The sequence below is a fragment of the Hippichthys cyanospilos genome, chromosome 1, assembly GCF_059441005.1.
Source record: "Hippichthys cyanospilos isolate Australia breed blue-spotted pipefish chromosome 1, RoL_Hcya_1.0, whole genome shotgun sequence".
NCBI classification, from domain to species: domain Eukaryota; kingdom Metazoa; phylum Chordata; class Actinopteri; order Syngnathiformes; family Syngnathidae; genus Hippichthys; species Hippichthys cyanospilos.
Window position 1 is genome coordinate 25,605,479 of NC_142369.1, and position 17,328 is coordinate 25,622,806.

Sequence of the window (17,328 nt, forward strand, 5' to 3'; positions counted from 1 at the left end):
GTCAATTTCATCTCCGGCAAAAGTCAGAAAAACATTTCTTCATGGAGCTTTGTGAACACTCGCTCTCAGGCCTCTCATAAACAAAAAAGCCTTTGCGCCAACAGGCACACCCGCACAAGTACGAGAGTGAAGGTTTGAAAGCCGGTGCTTAACTATATATACGCTCGCGGGGCATTTCATTAGGTACACCTGCACAGCCTTTTCTGCGGAATAAAGGCACGACTCTACTTTCAGAGGCATAGAAAGCACACCATATAAAGTATCCTGATTATTATATTCATAAACCGTATTTTTCGGACTATAAGCCGCAACTTTTTCCTCGCGATTTGGGCCCTGCGGCTTACAGTCCAGTGCGGCTTATCTGCAGTTTTTTTCCACCGGTCAGGAAATGTTATGAAGCACTCTTCTGAAGTGCGCCTCAGTGCCATTTTATATTATATGATAACTTGCTGCTTTAGCCTCATCCACAAAGTCAAGGAGACACAAGGTACCGAGGAAGTACACTACAGCGTGCTCTACCACGCGGGCATGTTTTTCTGTGGCTGGCGCTCTCCTATAGCCAGCACCTCTAATGAGGGAGAGCCTTTTAATCAGCTTCTCTGCATTTACATCAACTCATCTGGACAATCCATTTTAATTGATATCTCAGACAAGAAGGCCAGCAAGGAGGAAAGGATGAGTGTTTTTTTTGTTGTTGTTTTTCATACCTTTCGGCACAGTTGTCCTGGCAACGGAATACAGTCATTTTTTTGTAGTCAAAAAAAGAAACTCCTTTGAGGGCTCTCTTTTGTGTTGAATCAACGAAGCAGCCGATGTACTTTGCTGCAGGAAATGAAATAGACAGAAGGTGAAATTAGTCAACTTAGCTACATGTGTAGTAAGACATGTTCAATGAATGCATAGACTCACACAGAATATACTTTATTCGTGGTATTCTTGGCATAATAATTGATTCCGGCTATGCTAAGCAGACCCTTTTGTTTGACTCACGTGTGTGTCGTAAGTGAGCGAGAGTGGAGTTCAAACTGGGGCAGACTATTTATTTATTTATAAAGGCACACACCCCCTTCTAGTGGCCGGCAACTGTAGTGGTTCCTCTCTGCCTTTTTTTTTTTTTTTGAAGCGTGTGAATGCGTGTGGAAAGCAGGTGGGCAATGGTGGACGGAGCTTTGTTGAACCTCTGGCTTCTTCATCCAACAGAGCATTCAGCGGAAGCTTCAGCAAACAATCCTTTTGCCATCTGTGCTGTGCCATTAGCCCTCTGAGCCCCTGCTAATAGCTAAATGCTCAACCATTGTCTTGGTCCCTGCATTATTTTAATTGTTGCGGTTTAAAGCTCCGTATTTAAGCTGCATGCTGTGCGACTGAGCTGTAATCTTCCGAGTAACTACTGTTCAGATGGAAAAAAATTAAATACAGCACAGGCAGATTATCGGATAGAGACAACTGTCTTTGGGCAAATACTCCAAATGCATCAGGATACATCCTGGTATTGTAATCCATCCTATAGTTTATCGTTTCCTCCACTCATCCTCTCTTCGAACGTTAACGTAATTCACCCATATTCGGCCTTCCCTTCCGCCTCTCACCATGTCATCCTACTCCTGTTTCCGCGCTACATCCTGTGCGATTGCACCGTGCAGTGCAAATGTGTGCTGCGGCGATAGCCCGAGCTGCAATATTCCCCTCCAAATGAGATTCCGCGCCAGTGAGAATGGGTGCAGTCAGAGTGAGAGGAGGCTAAAAGTCTCTTAACTCCGGCATAACAGGATTCTGAAGATGGTTACGGAGTAATGAGAGGGTCCGCATGTAAAGCGATGAGAGCAAGCCAATGCGTTCGCGCCGCTAAGTAGTCTTATCGTCACGTTCTGCTGCAGTCCTACGAGGTTTGAAATTTGCGGGAAAAGGACAGGGGTGGCGGATCCAAAAGACCTTGGTTTAATCAGATAACCTGGAGCCTCGGCGTACGGTGGAAACGTGTTGGTTTCCGAGGCCTTCCTTCCCGTGGAGAAAAACACCTTCCTTCCCTGCTGGCATATTAAATAATGATGTATCGTCTGAGTGGTGGCTTACAAAATTGAGCAAAGCTTTTGTAGTGGAATAACATTTTTATGTCCTCCAGCAGCCTGATCCTTCCCAGCCTCACAAAGGTCTCACGCAAGTCTCACCTCAACAAAGCAGACGCCACATTTAGACTGCCGTCGTTTGTCTATTTGAATTCTGCCATGTTATTCCCTCATAATAATCTTCCGCCTGCCTGCGCCGTTAATAGGTGCAAACATGAAACCCGCACATCACAATGGCACACGGGGGGATATACATGCGTTTTGATATCTATTTTAAGACGCTCTGAACGAATAAATAGAAATACACAAAGACAGCGTGTTATCTTGCACTCTGTGTCAGTTGAGGGGAGTCTGGAGTGACTTTAAGTGATAAAACGGGCATGCGCATTATACAATACAAAATACAGCCATTTTCTCATTGTCCTACAGAAAATGACTTTCAGCTGGAGAGGTTAGTCGTGTTGCTGAATGCTAATGGCGCCACCGCAGTGCTTTGGTGTGTCTGAACAGTTTTAACAGCAGTGATGGAAGGGAACTGGGGTGCTTTATTAAAAATGTTGTCACTTCTCATGAGCAGTCTTACAGTGTTCGCAGAGACACAAACAGAAGAAAGGAACTTAGATCGTTCCACTGAGACCAGTATTTATGTCCGTCTTGTCACTCAGGATATCAATATATTTCGTACAGCGCTTTGAAACAACTATCTTGCTTGCTGTTGGAATATATTGTGCCTATTACCCATGGAATGTAAGAAAATAACAAGGTGCAGAGTTTTCTAATCAGGCATTATGTGGGAATTGAATTGTTTTTGTTGTATTACAATAATATCATATTATTTCATATAATATAATATAATATAATATAATATAATATAATATAATATAATCATTATATGATAAGATCTGTAATAATTCATCCCTCCCCATCCATCTTCTATTCCAGATGATATTCACCCATGATGCTTGTGGCACATTGATGCGCCCTGAGTGATTATTATGCTAACCAAATTTACTTAATTGTGCAACACATTCAAATGCACTTCTACTTCAAGAAAAATTACATGCAATTAGTCTGAGTATTCTCTTTTTTGCAACAGTTTTGTTTTTATTTGGCCTTGTGCGGCAAAGTATTAAATTTGACTCACGCAAACCCGCTCCGAACTGCGCTGGCACCAAATTGAGGCTGCACACCTTTTTTACACCAAGGCCAGTCTACAAAATTAGGGCCCTTAGTTTTGACCTGACATGAGTTAAATGAAAAGAAAAGAAAGATGCAAGATTTCCAGAAGTGATTGCATCCCATCGGTTAAGTAAAATTACACATTAACTGGCTATTGATGTTGTTAAATGTCAGTTATTGAGCCTGATTTGACACTTAGCTGTTAAAATAAGCCTTTTGAAAGACTTTGAATGCCATAGAATAATGCAGTTTTTTATGACTGCTGTTGTGGGGGAAATTTGTGGTCGCCCACTTTATAAAGATGCTGCGAAGCTTGCTATTAAGTTATTTAGATGTTGTGATTCTTCAGCTGTCTGTGTAGCAGCCTGCAGCACAGCTGAAGGAAGAACGGCGGAGCCGAACTCTCAAGAGGTTTTCTCAAATGAGGACTTAATCATCATCATGATGCTCGCTGACTTACAACATGGCTACAAATGTTCAATCATTATCGTTTTGCAGTTTGTAATCATAAATGACATTGGTTTCGATGTTGCATCAGAATACAGTAAAATGTTGGCGGTGAAAATGTGTTTGCAACTGGATATGTATAATATATAAGAACATTAAAAATGCCAACTCATCTCATAATTACGAAGAAAATGTCATTAGTAACTACTACACAAACACAAGATATACTTGTATTGAAATCACTTCCACCGGCACAACAATTCCCGTGGAATAAATAGCACATTGTGACGATTTCCCTTTACAAAGTGGTCTAGAGAGCGACTAATTGTGATTTATGGCCTCCGTTGTGAACTGTATTAGTTTGATTTCTGTTAATTAATTTCGCCTGTGAAAGAGGATACGGCGCGTGTGAAATACGGAGAATCGTCAGAGTGAAAATCCAAGGACTCCAACACGATTGAGTGCAACCCACCTCTGGCGTCATCCATGTCTTTAGCGTTGCGCGCTTTGGCCGCAGGGCTCCACTTGTCGGTGTCTTCGACAGCTTTGTGCTCTTTTGTCTGTCCGAACCTTTTTTTCCACATGGGGGTGTAACCCCGGCCAGACCTGTGAGCGTCCCTAAATACCCGCATGATGCCCAGCCCGCCACCATCCGAAGATGTGATCTGGCTTCCCGTCTCTGAGGCCACCATAGTGCGTGTGGGCATCCCCCCTTTCCCGCAACAGCTGTCGCCGCCGATGCTGGCGTGCAGGAAGAGGAGGCTTCCGGCAGTCAGGTAGAGCAAGCTGAGGGTGAAGAAGCGGACAGGCTTCCGGCGAAAATAACGCTGTATCTTCAGCAGTGCTTTGGCCATGCTGGAGCACGTGGGCCCAGTGACGAGCACTCAAAGCAGAAGACTCGGCAAGAGACCCAGCTGCCTGCGGCACAGCTGACTAAAGTCCTAATCAAAACGCATACGATCTCGATGTGTTACAATAGCCCTAATCAAAAGGTAAAAGGTCTTGACGCGTTCTAATCTGGTATAGAGGTCATCCAGGCGGCAGCATGAATGCTCCTCTCTGTGCGTCCTCAGTCTCCAGAGGAGGACATCTTACACCTGCTGGTGCGAGTAGGTGTCCGGGGGTTCCTTTTGACAGCAAAGCCCAGAGTGCTCGCTCCGCGCATCCGGAGTGAAAAGAGTGAAAGATGATCACTCGGCACCACTTCCACGACAGTTATCAGCCCACAGAAATGTCAGAGCGGCACCGCTGTGGAACTTCCTCCCACGCTGCGCAACAAGAAGAGCGTTTTATTTAGTGGTCCAGTTGAAATCCTTTCACCTTTGAGCGCTCGGTTCTTCACGGGGATCCATGGGAGTCATGGCGTGACTAACCATCTGCGGAAAGGACACAAAAATGGAGAAATAAGTGGAGCGGAGTGGGCTTTTTCGCATGAGCAACACCAAATGACTTCCGTCAACCTCTGAAATAGCGCAGCAAATACAGTACAAAAAGTAAGCAACAAAAGCAATTAAAAAAACAGTGAAAACTGTGTTATTATTCCAAAAGGCGGAAAGCTTCACTTCAAGGAGCTCAAGTTGTACAAGTACTTTGTCTTTCATAAAGTGGGTTAAGCCGGAAGGGGAAAAACAAAAACAAAACTCTACCCTTTGGCACTTTTGCTAATGTCTTTTGGGAGTGGGACTGCGCAGAAATTAAAAACATTCTCAGTCGAGATGACGAGGTGATGTTAATCTTCAGAGGCTGAGCAAGCATTTAGAACATTTGTGTAACTAAGACGCTACGGCATTGTAAAAACCTCTTTACAAGTGAAAACCTGCCGGTGTTCGCTTTATAGAGGAACATGTTTGATTCGGCTCAATAACATGATGTTATAACATCTGAAGACAACAAGTAAATGCGTGAACCCAGTCGTTGCTGCGTACATGTGAAGCAAGTGTGACATCTTTGTTGTTGTGGAGACGGTGTTGCGAGATAACGAAAGGAAGAAGAAAAGAGATTTGCCCTGAGATGCTGGATCACTTGAACTTCTATTGACTCATTTGAGACATTAAAAGGGAAAAATAAAGTAATTGGGGAAGCTGGGGGTACATGGCTTAGGCTGCGCTTCTCCTATGATCATTTACGATGTCTGTTTGTGATTGAGTGGCGTCCTGGTCTTGGATTTTTTTTTCTGAATCAGATTTGATAGGCTTCAGCATCTCACAAGCCGCGACAAGAGGAAAGGAGAAAAAAACTGAATGGATACATAGTCATTATAATTCCTTTCATAGAAATTCTCCTTGTCCTATACTGTATATTTTTGTTTCCTGGCACATAGACCAGCAGAGCTCACACGTGCAGGCATGCAAGGACAGATGTGAGAGTGAGGGGCTACGCGTAAGGTGACTGTGTTCCTGAGCTGAGCTCAAGGGCAGCCCGACAGTGGTCACGACGCAGACCAGCATTTCTGCGCAGCAGGACTCAAAAGTGCACATCCTTATGGATTTGTAACTGCCCCGACCGAATTTTTAATTCAAGAAGTTTCACAATATGTCATGAACCATTTGGGAATTGAAGCCTTTTTACATAAAATACAGGTTCTATGTAGTTAGGTCAAGTTAGGTTAGGTTAGGTTTGGTAGGGGCTCAAAAGTATTTGAACATGAGGCAAAAAGTGACAGTGCCACAAATCACAACATAAAAATCACAACATTAATCACTAACAGTACCCGACTTCTGTTTTGTGCTGTACTTCAATTGGTCAGTCTGTATTTTAGGCTCAAATTAGAGCTGCTTCATTGTGATCACCATGTAATTATTTATCAGTCCCTCTTAAAATACAACCAGATAAGAACAACAGAAGATACTGGGTTTTTCTGACTATAAACTGCACAGGCATTTAAGCCTGAAAACTTTGTATAGTAAATATGATAACTGATTAAGTATTTTGTGATGAACATAAGTCCGCTTTCTTTCTTTCTTTCTTTCTTTCTTTCTTTCTTTCTTTCTATCTACCTACCTATCTATCTCGGTAAACCACCTCATCACAATTTTTTCTTATGTGTGTATAATTACGTATTCCAGACAGATTTGTACATTTGGGGGTTAATCCTGCAGCGTCCCTTCAAGAAGTCCTCTGTTTTGAGAGGAGTCCAGCAGGCAATAATTGGTACGTGTAACACAATGCTCCACTGAGAATTTTCCAGAGTATTCAAGGGGACACTCAACTTAGTGACTCTTATCTGCCACCAGGACAAAACTGCAGAGTGCTTGTCACTCGAGACCTCACTGGCATTGGCCCACCGGCACCCCCGCCCGCGTAGCTATTTTACCGTCTACTGGGCAGCAGTCTGCACAAAGACACCCCTTACCCTGTTTGACTGCTAAATGACTACATTTTACTTGTGAGTCCTTATGAATGACTTTCAACCACCTGCAAGGTCTTTGATTACTAATGTCTGTGTTGCAATTGGGCTCTCTCTGACCAAATATCTTTTCCTGGGTCAAATTAATTTCCAAAATGCCAAACATTCTATGTTGAACTTAGAAATGATGAGTGTTGCAGGTCACTGCATCACTAAATCACTTTAGTGGGGTCAGCGCATAAGGATATAAAATTTTCATTAGAGTCATTTATTACATGAAAAAAATGCAGTGCCTATTTTGGGGCTTTAGGGCTGGAGCAGTGCTGGGTTTTTTTCTTTTTTTTTTTTTTTTTGGAGGGGGTTGCATATCCTAAGGCACAAAATGGAAAAGGCCACATTGTGATTGTACATTTTCATATTTGGGTTTAGCCCAAGAATTTGGAGTATACATTACAGATTCAGTACGGCTCCCAAAAAGTGAATATTGTGGAAAGTTTCCACATGAATTCTGCTGACAAGCTTAATGGAGAAGCTGATTTTATTTTCCAGGAAGACAGCTCATGTCCACGCTGCCAAAGGTAGCAAAGGCTTTTCCAATGACCAGGGTGTTACTGTGCTTGCCTATGCTTGACCCTCAACATAGACAAGACCAAAGAGATGATGGTGGACGTGAGGAAGGAGTGGAGGACTCCTCAGCCACTGCTCATCCAAGGTGGGGAAGTGGAGAGGGTGAGCAGTTTTAAATACCGGGGTGTCCACACCAAGACGCTAAACACCACGCAAGTGATGAAGAAAACTCAGCAGCGCCTGTACTTCCTGCGGAGGCTGAGGAGGTTTGGTGTGTCACCAAGTGTCCTCAGCAGCTTCTACAGCTGCATTGTTGAGACCATCCTTACCAGCTGCATCACTGCGTGGTATGGCAACTCCACTGCTATGGAGCGCAAAGGCCTGCAGAGACTGCTCAAGTCAGCATCCTAGATCACCAGAACTCGACTGGCCTCCCTGCAGAGCATTACCAGCTCAGAGTCTGCAGGAGAGCTGTCTCCATCACCCAGAACCCCGCCCATCCCCAACACGGACCGTTCACGCTCCTCCTATCGGGCCGGAGGTACAGAAGTATAAAATGCAGGACTAGCAGACTCAGAAACTCTTTATTCCCCTCTGCATCAGAGTCCCCAAAAGCCACCAATACAGTGTGCGTACAATACAATACAGCAAATCACATCACACTCAAACATCTCATACAGATGTGACTATCCAAAACCATGCACTTTATTTCCAACTTTTGTTCTGCATTATTTATGTGGCTCCTTCCTTTGCACACTACTTGTTAAATAGCGGTACCTAACTTACCGTGCACACAGGCACTTTATTTTAAATACCATGGAAACGTGCACATTAGTGTAGGTAACCACTTGCGGTTCATATTTGTGCTCTGCTACTTATGTGTTGTTTATTCCTTGTTTTGACTTAACTTGGTCATTATTATTTTTCTTTACGACATTCGTGTGAAATTCGTGTGGAAGTATGAAATTCATTGAAACTTGTTTCTGCACTAAGCGTTGGAATTCAAAATTTAATCCCAAATACGTATATTTCAAGAGTAAACAATTAATCCCAGGTATTTGTTTGTTTATTTATTTTTTCTTCAAGTGTTAGAATAAAAGGTTGAAATATACTGACACATCTGTGCTAAAAACCAGTTTTCATTGGTCGTAAGTGATGACACACTGAGGTTTGGGTTTTCATTATCTGTGAGCGATTATCATCCTCTCCCCAAAATCCATGTGTAATGAATATATAAAAAATCAGTTTCACTGACGAAATAAAAACATATTGAACAAACAGTTCCAAGGAGGCAAAACCCAAGTACTATACTACAGTGTGGATACAGTATATACATACAAAGTGGAGGCAAGCAGTGGTGGGAGTACATTCGTGACTCGCTATTGGTGGGGAATAGGAACGGGCTTGCACATGGAAATGCGTGGCATGGAAAAAAAAAAGGAAAATTGGAGGACTTGGAGAAGGCGTTCGATCTTGTCCCGCGAAAGCTCTGTGGGCGGTGCTTTGGGAGTGTGGAGTACCGCACGCCCTGATACGGGCTGTTCGGTTTCCTCCGCGGGGTGCCCTTAGAGATAGGGTGAGATGCTCGGTCATCCGCCAGGGCCTCAATGTCCAGCCGATGATCCTCCGTAATTAGAGGAGCCAGTTGAAGTGGTTCGGGCATCTGGTTAGGATGCCTACCGGACGTCTCCCTGGCGAGCGCGTCCCACAGGGAGGAGGCCCCGGGGACGACCCGGGACACGCCGGAGGGACTATGTCTCTCGGCTGGCCTGGGAGCACCTGGGGATCCTCCCGGAGGAGCTGGACGAAGTGGCCGGGGAGAGGGAAGTCTGGGCTGCCCTGCTCAAGCTGCTGCCCCCGTGACCCAACTTGGGGGGTAGAAAATGGATGGATGGATGGAAAAAAAATCGCTCCAGAATCAAAAACAATTTAAGTTGGAAAAATACTCAATACATTCAGTCATTATTATAATCATAATAATAATTATTGTTTCATTATTTTACATTTCATATGGACGGGAGGGGACAGGTTGGTACCGCCTCCCCCGCCTGTCCTGGCCGCACATCCCTGTCCTGAGGGATCACCATGAATCAAAGTGCAAATATGCAGATGGCTTCTTTATAGCTCACATACGGTATAGAGAACATCTTTGATGTATGACGATAGCTCGCATGGGACCGCCTTCGGTAGTCAAAACTGTAGACGTAGATGGCTTGGTGTATTTACAGAAAGAAAAACACACACACACACACACACACATACACATCTTAGATGTTGCCACATGCACCGACGACCTGCTAACTGTGAAAGAGCTGTCCTCCATCCACTGCATTGTGTTGTATTTAATCATTGCAAGAAGTGAGGGATAGGAGAAGAAAACACTTTGTAACGTAGCATAGAGCAAAGGACTGGTGCGCACTTGCAGCTGACTTAAGATATATTCAGCAGACATGCGAAGTATTGATCTTATCTTGCACTCTGCCATTAAATGAATAAAAACGGTATATCATCCGTCCAATTGTTGTTATCTGAAGGGTTTATGTATCCCTTCCACGTGAACAGTCTTTGAGGCAGCGAATCTCAAACAATGAAGATGATGAGATGAATTTACATATTGAAAACAGCTGTATAACTGGTGCGCCAAGGAACTCCTACACTCTTTCTGTAACCATAGCAGTTTTTCAGCCGTGTCAGTTCTTTGCCCACTGAGTACAAATGATTCATATTTCAAGATGATTCATGTTGCACGACTAACTAGCACAACAGAAAGCCATTGTTGCAAATCCTGTAATTTGTTTGTCTTGGAGAAACAAAATCACAGCTCAGTGTGGGGCCCTACAGTTAGAAGGCGCAAATGAAATTTACAAGCCAACCGACCACATAATGCGCTCACAAACAGTCTTTGGAAATTTATAGCGGCCTCCTGGTCAAGAATTGCGCTTCAGGTTTCAGGGTGCATTTGTTCGACATAGCTCAGCAAGGATAAAGAAATTCAGCGAAAAACTCTGTCTGGTAAAATGAGGAGGAGAAACATGGGGACAGCAGCGCTATTCACTTTGCCCCTCACCTTGTACAGCAAGGCTACACGCACTTAGATTACTTGTCAAATTTCAATCTAATTTCTCTTGAGCTGAGACCACTGCTGTGTCAATTTAGTGTATTTTGCCACTTTCTCGGCTCACTTTGAAAGCAAAGGTGCAGTAACATTGACAATGCGGTGTTATCACGGTGTGGGTGCCATCTTGGCTACATGGTGGTGCGTAGGAACATTTCGCCACAAGGAGTAGCAGTTTTCCGTACCATAAATCATCTTCGCTCCATCCTTTGACATCCCCATGCATGCCTCGCAGCCTCGAGACTCGTGTCCCTCAGGCTTCACAAAAGTAGTTATTCCTCCACGGACCGAATTCCCTCAACCGTGTGATGGCCATTGGTTATGATTTCGATGCTCAACATTAACTCTTCTTCACCCCCAATTAAAGATGAAACGGTACGAAAATTTCATGTCATAATTACAGTGGCCAGAAATACTCCGGTTATCAGTAGCACCTTAAGCGTTGCAACCAGTGTGGCTTTAAATAGAAAAATTTACAAGTAGCAAGCAACCGTTTTTTTTATCCAAAGTTTTCCAAAGTTCAATTTGTTTAACAGCAGCAATGATGTTGGAAATCTAATGATGATTTATTTATTAAACGCATGTCAAGCTGGTTGGGTGGAGTATTTTGTTGAAGTATTTTGATCTGATGTGTCACCCTCTTTCCAATTGGCTTTTTCTTTTCAATACATTCTTGGCATATTGTTATACGTTCAATTTGGTCAGGTTGCTGTGTCTGTGCTCGCATATACCGTACTGCTCGTGGTTGTATTTCTCTAGTTTTCGTGGTGAGCGTCGGTGGGTGAAGTCTTTACCACGACACCTGCTTCTGATTGCTCTCTGCTGGCTATTTACGTGCAGCTGAAGCAGCAGGAAGGCACCGGATCAATTTCATTGACTAGCGCCACTGTCCTTACATATTTCTCGGTGAGTAATAGTCTAGTGCTAGTTTCCTTTCACCAGCTGCATTTGATGTTACTTTGACACTTTTGTTAAATGCTAGTATCATTATGATGGTTTTGTTCTTCAGAGTTTCAATTCTTGTGTACTGTAGGTTTGTGTAACTGTGTGTGGTTTTAATTCGTTCAAAATCCACTGTGACAACGACCACTGAGGGCAGGAGATGTACTCCAATGTTTCCCAGGAGTTCTAATCTAGTCCTGGTTTCTCGAATTTATCGTTTGACAAAGAGTTTTGTTATATGGCTCCCTATATTTAGCATCTTTGTTGCTTTTGTTAGCTGTGGTTGGGTGCTTTATAAGTGGTAGGCTAAACTTGAGCTAAATCTGTGGTAAGCAAATTCATGTAACTTTACCTTCATCAAAGGTTTGGTTACCATTCGTTGGACCGACAACTCTCATATGCTCTTTCATTTTTATGTTTTCCTTCTTCCCTCCCAGCCACAACGGGAGCCTATCAGGTTATGCCAAACACAATGTCTGTCAATCAGTCTCCTCTTCAGGTTGTGATTGACCTTTTTTCCATCCACCAGCGACTCAATTACAAGAAGCCCAATGCATCAAAACAGATCTAATGAGCTTGCTGAAAAAGTTAGATATTAACAATTTCAAAAAAATTTGAAGACAAATAATGCTTTAATTATGCCTGTAATTAATTGTTTACAAATAATCTGTTAATCTGACAGCCCTAGAAATAATTCCACCCTAATCCTATATGTAAGTGAAAACATATTGCCATCATGCTGTGTTTGCCATCACAAATGATACAAATCTCAGAGATACTTGGTTATGATAATTCAAAGTTGAAGCTAAAACAGGAATTCAGTGAAATTGTATTATTTAATGATGCCTTGCCTAACCAATGTTAACAAATACTGAAAGATATTTTATGTCTATATGTGAAGGATGCAGATAACCCACAGCCAGACTTTTTCTGAGGTGTTGTTTAACTCTTAGCAAACATGCAAACGATAGTGTCCGAAGGGAAGCGGCTACATTTTATAGTGAAGGTTAAACATCATAAATACTCTCACTGCTGGAAAAAGTCGGCATACCTCAAAGTAAGACAACAGTGTCCTCCAGGAATACATAGTTTCAAATCCTTGAAGAAAGTGGAAAACTGTCAAGGACATGATCAATCGTAGAATTAGCTGTCATTTTATTCCCCCTTTTTTTTTTTTTTTTTAACTTTCCCACTTATTTCAAATGTGCAACTAGATGAACATGTCACACAATAATTCCATTCAAGCAGTCCAGAAAAGTAAGAAGTAAAAATAGGTCACGACTTTAGACAACAACAACTCTGGAAGAGCAAGAGGGCGGAAATGAGACAGGCGAGGTGCCACGGAGGTCTTTTTGTCAAATCATGGCAATTACTGCAGCGGAACAGACATAAACCCACTGCCTGACCGTTTATTCACATTCATATTAAATGAGCCAGCAAATATTTAATCATAGAGGATTTAGGGGAGCTAACGTCAAAGTTCATCTTTGGTGAGCAGGCTGACAGCCAGCTCAGCTCATGCTGCGGGCAAATGGTTCCACAAGTCAAGCCATAAATATTATACGTATCCATCTTGGGACTCATTGTTGAATAGAGAGTAGAGTTGAGCAAGACAGCTCTAGTGATCAACACATCATCCGGCGTTCACGGGAACACTATCACTTGTGTGACTGACAGCATCTCGATGGAAAAGTGATCAAAACGTACACTGCGGATGCGTGTTCAATTTTGGACATCTAAACGTTTAACGTGGGACGCAAGAGAGATAGAAAGTCAGGATGAAAATACCGTTAAACGAATGGGATGGCAGTGAATATCATTTTTTGAGACAGTAGCCTCCGCTGGACATTTTCACTTGCCAAGGAGAGTTAATTTGATTTTATAAAGCAGAAATATATAGCATTTGCACATTTTCCATCATGGAGCCAAGCGTAGCCAATAGGTACTTCTACGAATAGTGAAAACAACACACCGGATGATTCTCCCGACATTAAAACATTTCAGATTTGGTTGAAATTGCAACACCCCTCGGGAGCATCTCCGCTCCTCCTCCAAAAATATAGGGAGGCCAATTCCTTAATTTTTGCTGTGGACTGAAAACCGTTAGTTTTAACATCAAAGATGAACATGACACATGAGATCAGCGTTGCAGTTTTTATTTCATGAATTATATATCTGGATAAATTACAAGATATATAATTACGCAAATGTATGGAGCAGATAGTCTTCATGCTAAAGATTGGTTTGATTCATTTATTTTTGTGAAACATCTGTACTTTTCCCCATTTTTGTGGACTTCTCTCTTACAGCATCTCTCGCCTCAATTGTTGTCCTGCTTGGTCTGCCCATTTGACATTTGTTACTTTGTACAGAGTAGTTTATTTCTTCTTTAGGGCAAACAGCTGTACTTTTGGAAATGTTTGACCAATAGCTGGACTTGATAGCTGTACTTTTGAAAATGTTTGACCAATAGCTGGACTTGATGGTCCGTCTTCCCTCAGCTTCACAATTGCTTGTTTTTTCCCATCTGGAGATTATATTTAAGGAACGCTCATCAGGAATTTGCATTCTGTGCTGTAGTCATCTCCTTTACAATTCATCTACGGGTTAACATGCAGGGTTATGCTAGTATGATGACAATCTTTTCAGGTGATAAATATTCGCTGTACAGGCGACAACATGGAGGGAGGTGATGAATGACCGTGGTATATAGGATGTCTTCAGGACCCCAGCAGCAGAAGAGTTAAGAGCGCAGCACCCGCAGCCCTGACCCTTTTCTATACCCCGAGGATCGTCTTTCCAGTCTTCTCGTATATTTGGCCAGCAAGTGCACATTAGCACATTTTCTCAAATCGAAATGAAGCTTGTCAGCAAATGTATCAAGAAACGCGTATATGGCCATGTTCCTATCATTCAAATGACAAAAAAAATGTAGCAACCAAATTCTTCATTACAAGCCGCAAACAAGGATTTAGTTGAGTTAATCTGATATCGTAATAAAGTATCTTTAAAGTATCTTTGACACAAAAGCCCTGTGAGCTTGTAACGCTAACTTTGCTGTCACAGCCAAGCGGTCTAAATCTTAAGTGCGCTTGCAGGAAGACAAAGCACTTTACCGTCCAAAAAGAGACAGCCGGTGCATATGTCAGAATGAAAGGCGAGCAAACAGCTGGATGCCAAGCGTGTGCACAACAAGTGGCTCAGCGAGCGCAGATGGTTGCTCGATGGAGTGCGTGACCCCTGAAACCGGGAGTGGGAACGTGGCTGCCTACCACAACAACGGGATCACAACGCCGACGAACTTTACTCGTTCTGGCAAACGCAACCAAGGTACAGTTTTGAGCTACACTTTTGGCTCCCCTAGTTCCTGCAAGGCGATTTAATTAAGCAAATGGTTGATCTCGCTATGTGCGCGCATTAGCGTTTGGCTTGATGCCTGATATGCTTTAATTACTGTTGGCCACGCCAAAGAAAACACATCAGTCAATGTTTTTTGCAAGAATTTCTATATCATGACACGCTGTCAAAAGCTTTTTATTTCCCAAGCTTTGAAGGCCTTTTGCATTTATTTATTGAAGCTGACTCCCAAACCGAAGATCAAGGAGACCTTTGTTGCAGACTGCATTTACCTCTAAAGAATCTGTCATGGTAATTGTGTTTCTGCAGTAGAATATTCCTATCATCTTCTCCAACAAACGCATGAATAGCACCGTTTGTCACATTACCGCAAACTAAACAACTTGATTGCTGAAAGCTAAATGGGGCAATATTGAAAGTGTACTGTTTTGCATTTTTGATTTCTTTGAAATATCCTCCATCCTTCACTATGCGCGTGTGCGCAATGTACACGATTGTGTATGTACAATAAAAATCCCATCGACACTTGCGATTGTGACACTTCATTTGAACTGCTTCATTCTGACAGTTCTGCTCCAGAAAGAAAACAAAGGAAAATAGCCCAGTCCGGCCATAAAATAGCACATATTTGCATATTCTCCACAAGGACTCAAAAATGGAGCTGAAACATCACAAAACAGAAATGTTTGGTCCCAGGAGTTAACTACATGGTTTCTGCTCCAAATCCTTAAATCAAAACTCCTCAAAATATTATACTAACTCCTTCAGCCTGCGGAGGCCACTTAAAATGGGCGTGTTCAAGTTGAACCGTATACTGAAAAGACAAACAGGCAAAATGAAACATTTCTTTGTTGCTGTTGTGTCAACGCCACAATTCCAAACTAAGAAATGTGTCTCCGTCCATGCGTTATGGTACACAAGTGTGACAAAGTGCCTCCGAGCAAAGTTGGGTCGTAAACGTCTACGAAGGAAAAACAAACAAACTTTTCTCTGCTAATCGACACTGTTGCCAGCCAGTCTGCCAGTTTTCTCGTGAAGTAATAATGCGACAGATGAACACTTCTCACATGTTTTTTGTGAATCCTCTCTCGTGGTCCTACAATGAACCCAATGTTAACGGAGAGACTGAGCAAATCGCAAGAAGACGATTTCAACTCAGCCCTATGAAGCTTAAAAATTAAAACCAGGATGGCAAGGCGAAGAGCTCACTGTAATCCTGATAATACTCAATGGTCCATTATGGTGGGGGGGGGGGGGGGGGGGGGTGACCTTTTATAAAGAAAGAGGTAAGTTAAAGGCTCTAAAAGGCATGTAATCCTTCTCATTGACCGTTGCAACAAAGCATTAAGCTACAGCTTTGTAAAAGAGTGATTGACTGTCAAGTTGCCTTTCCATTAAACTGTAATTTGTAACTGACATAGACAATATCATTGCCATTTTGTGGCTGTAGGCAAGGTTCAATTAGACCACAACAAATGATGGGGGGGGGGCATAATATAGACGTTATCAGTCCTAAAAAAAATCTGAATCAGGAGAATCAGCGGAAATATCCTCGATGCTCTTGATGACCCCAGCTAAGCAGCAAGAGAAACCTAAAATAGATTCCTCGAGGGTTTCATGCCCCTTCAGTGACTGCCACCCCCTCAACCCTCTCGATTCACATAGATGCCCATTTGACAAACAATCACTTGAATTGAGCCTCTTAAACGGATTTATAAAAGAAGCAATTATTCTGCGGCCGAGGCTCCATCAGTGGGAGATCAAATGATGTCTTCCACTATTCACCACGAACAAAGCTCCTCATTCATGGGGGCTGGCGGAATATTAGCAGTTTTATCCAAAGAGACCTTTTGCCCTTTCTCCTCTCCCACCTGAACTAAGCGCACTGGATCTCAGCTTTAATTAAAAGCAAATTCTCCAAGCTCAGTTATGCTGCAAATTGCGGGCCTCTCTGCTTGAGTGGACTTAAGAGGGGATTGCAGAGGGTCTCAGCAAATGTTTGTTTGGTCAGGCAGACAAGGAAAGAGTTGGAAAAAGCAAATGCCTCTGCCTGGAACTTTGGCGAGGTACAATATGTTTCAATAGCCCCTTTCACACTGCAGGACCTCTATCGGGAACTATCCGCTGTATCTGGTGGCTTGAGTTGCCCTTTCCGTTGACACCGAAAAACCCTTTGGTGGGAAGGTTAGCCCGGGCGTCGAGAACAGCCGGGAACATCCCAAGCGCCTAGTTGCGGCAAAAGTCTTTTCGGCTACCTACTCTAGGGGGGCGCGTTGTTGTGCTGACTCATGCTGATTGGTTGCTTGAAC

At 42.9% G+C, this 17,328-nt stretch overlaps 1 protein-coding gene across 1 annotated transcript in view; it reads right to left on the reverse strand.

Annotated features, from left to right (window-relative positions):
• The window catches only part of wscd2 (WSC domain sialate O sulfotransferase 2), a 53,631-nt gene that overhangs the window by 14,431 nt on the left and 21,872 nt on the right, over positions 1-17,328 (reverse strand). The window contains exons 2-3 of the mRNA XM_088430220.1: positions 4,165-5,068; positions 708-822 (exon numbers count right to left, since the gene is read on the reverse strand). Coding sequence (XP_088286346.1) covers positions 708-822; positions 4,165-4,546 — 497 coding nt within the window. The 5' untranslated portion in view covers positions 4,547-5,068. The remainder of the gene's footprint in view (positions 1-707; positions 823-4,164; positions 5,069-17,328) is intronic.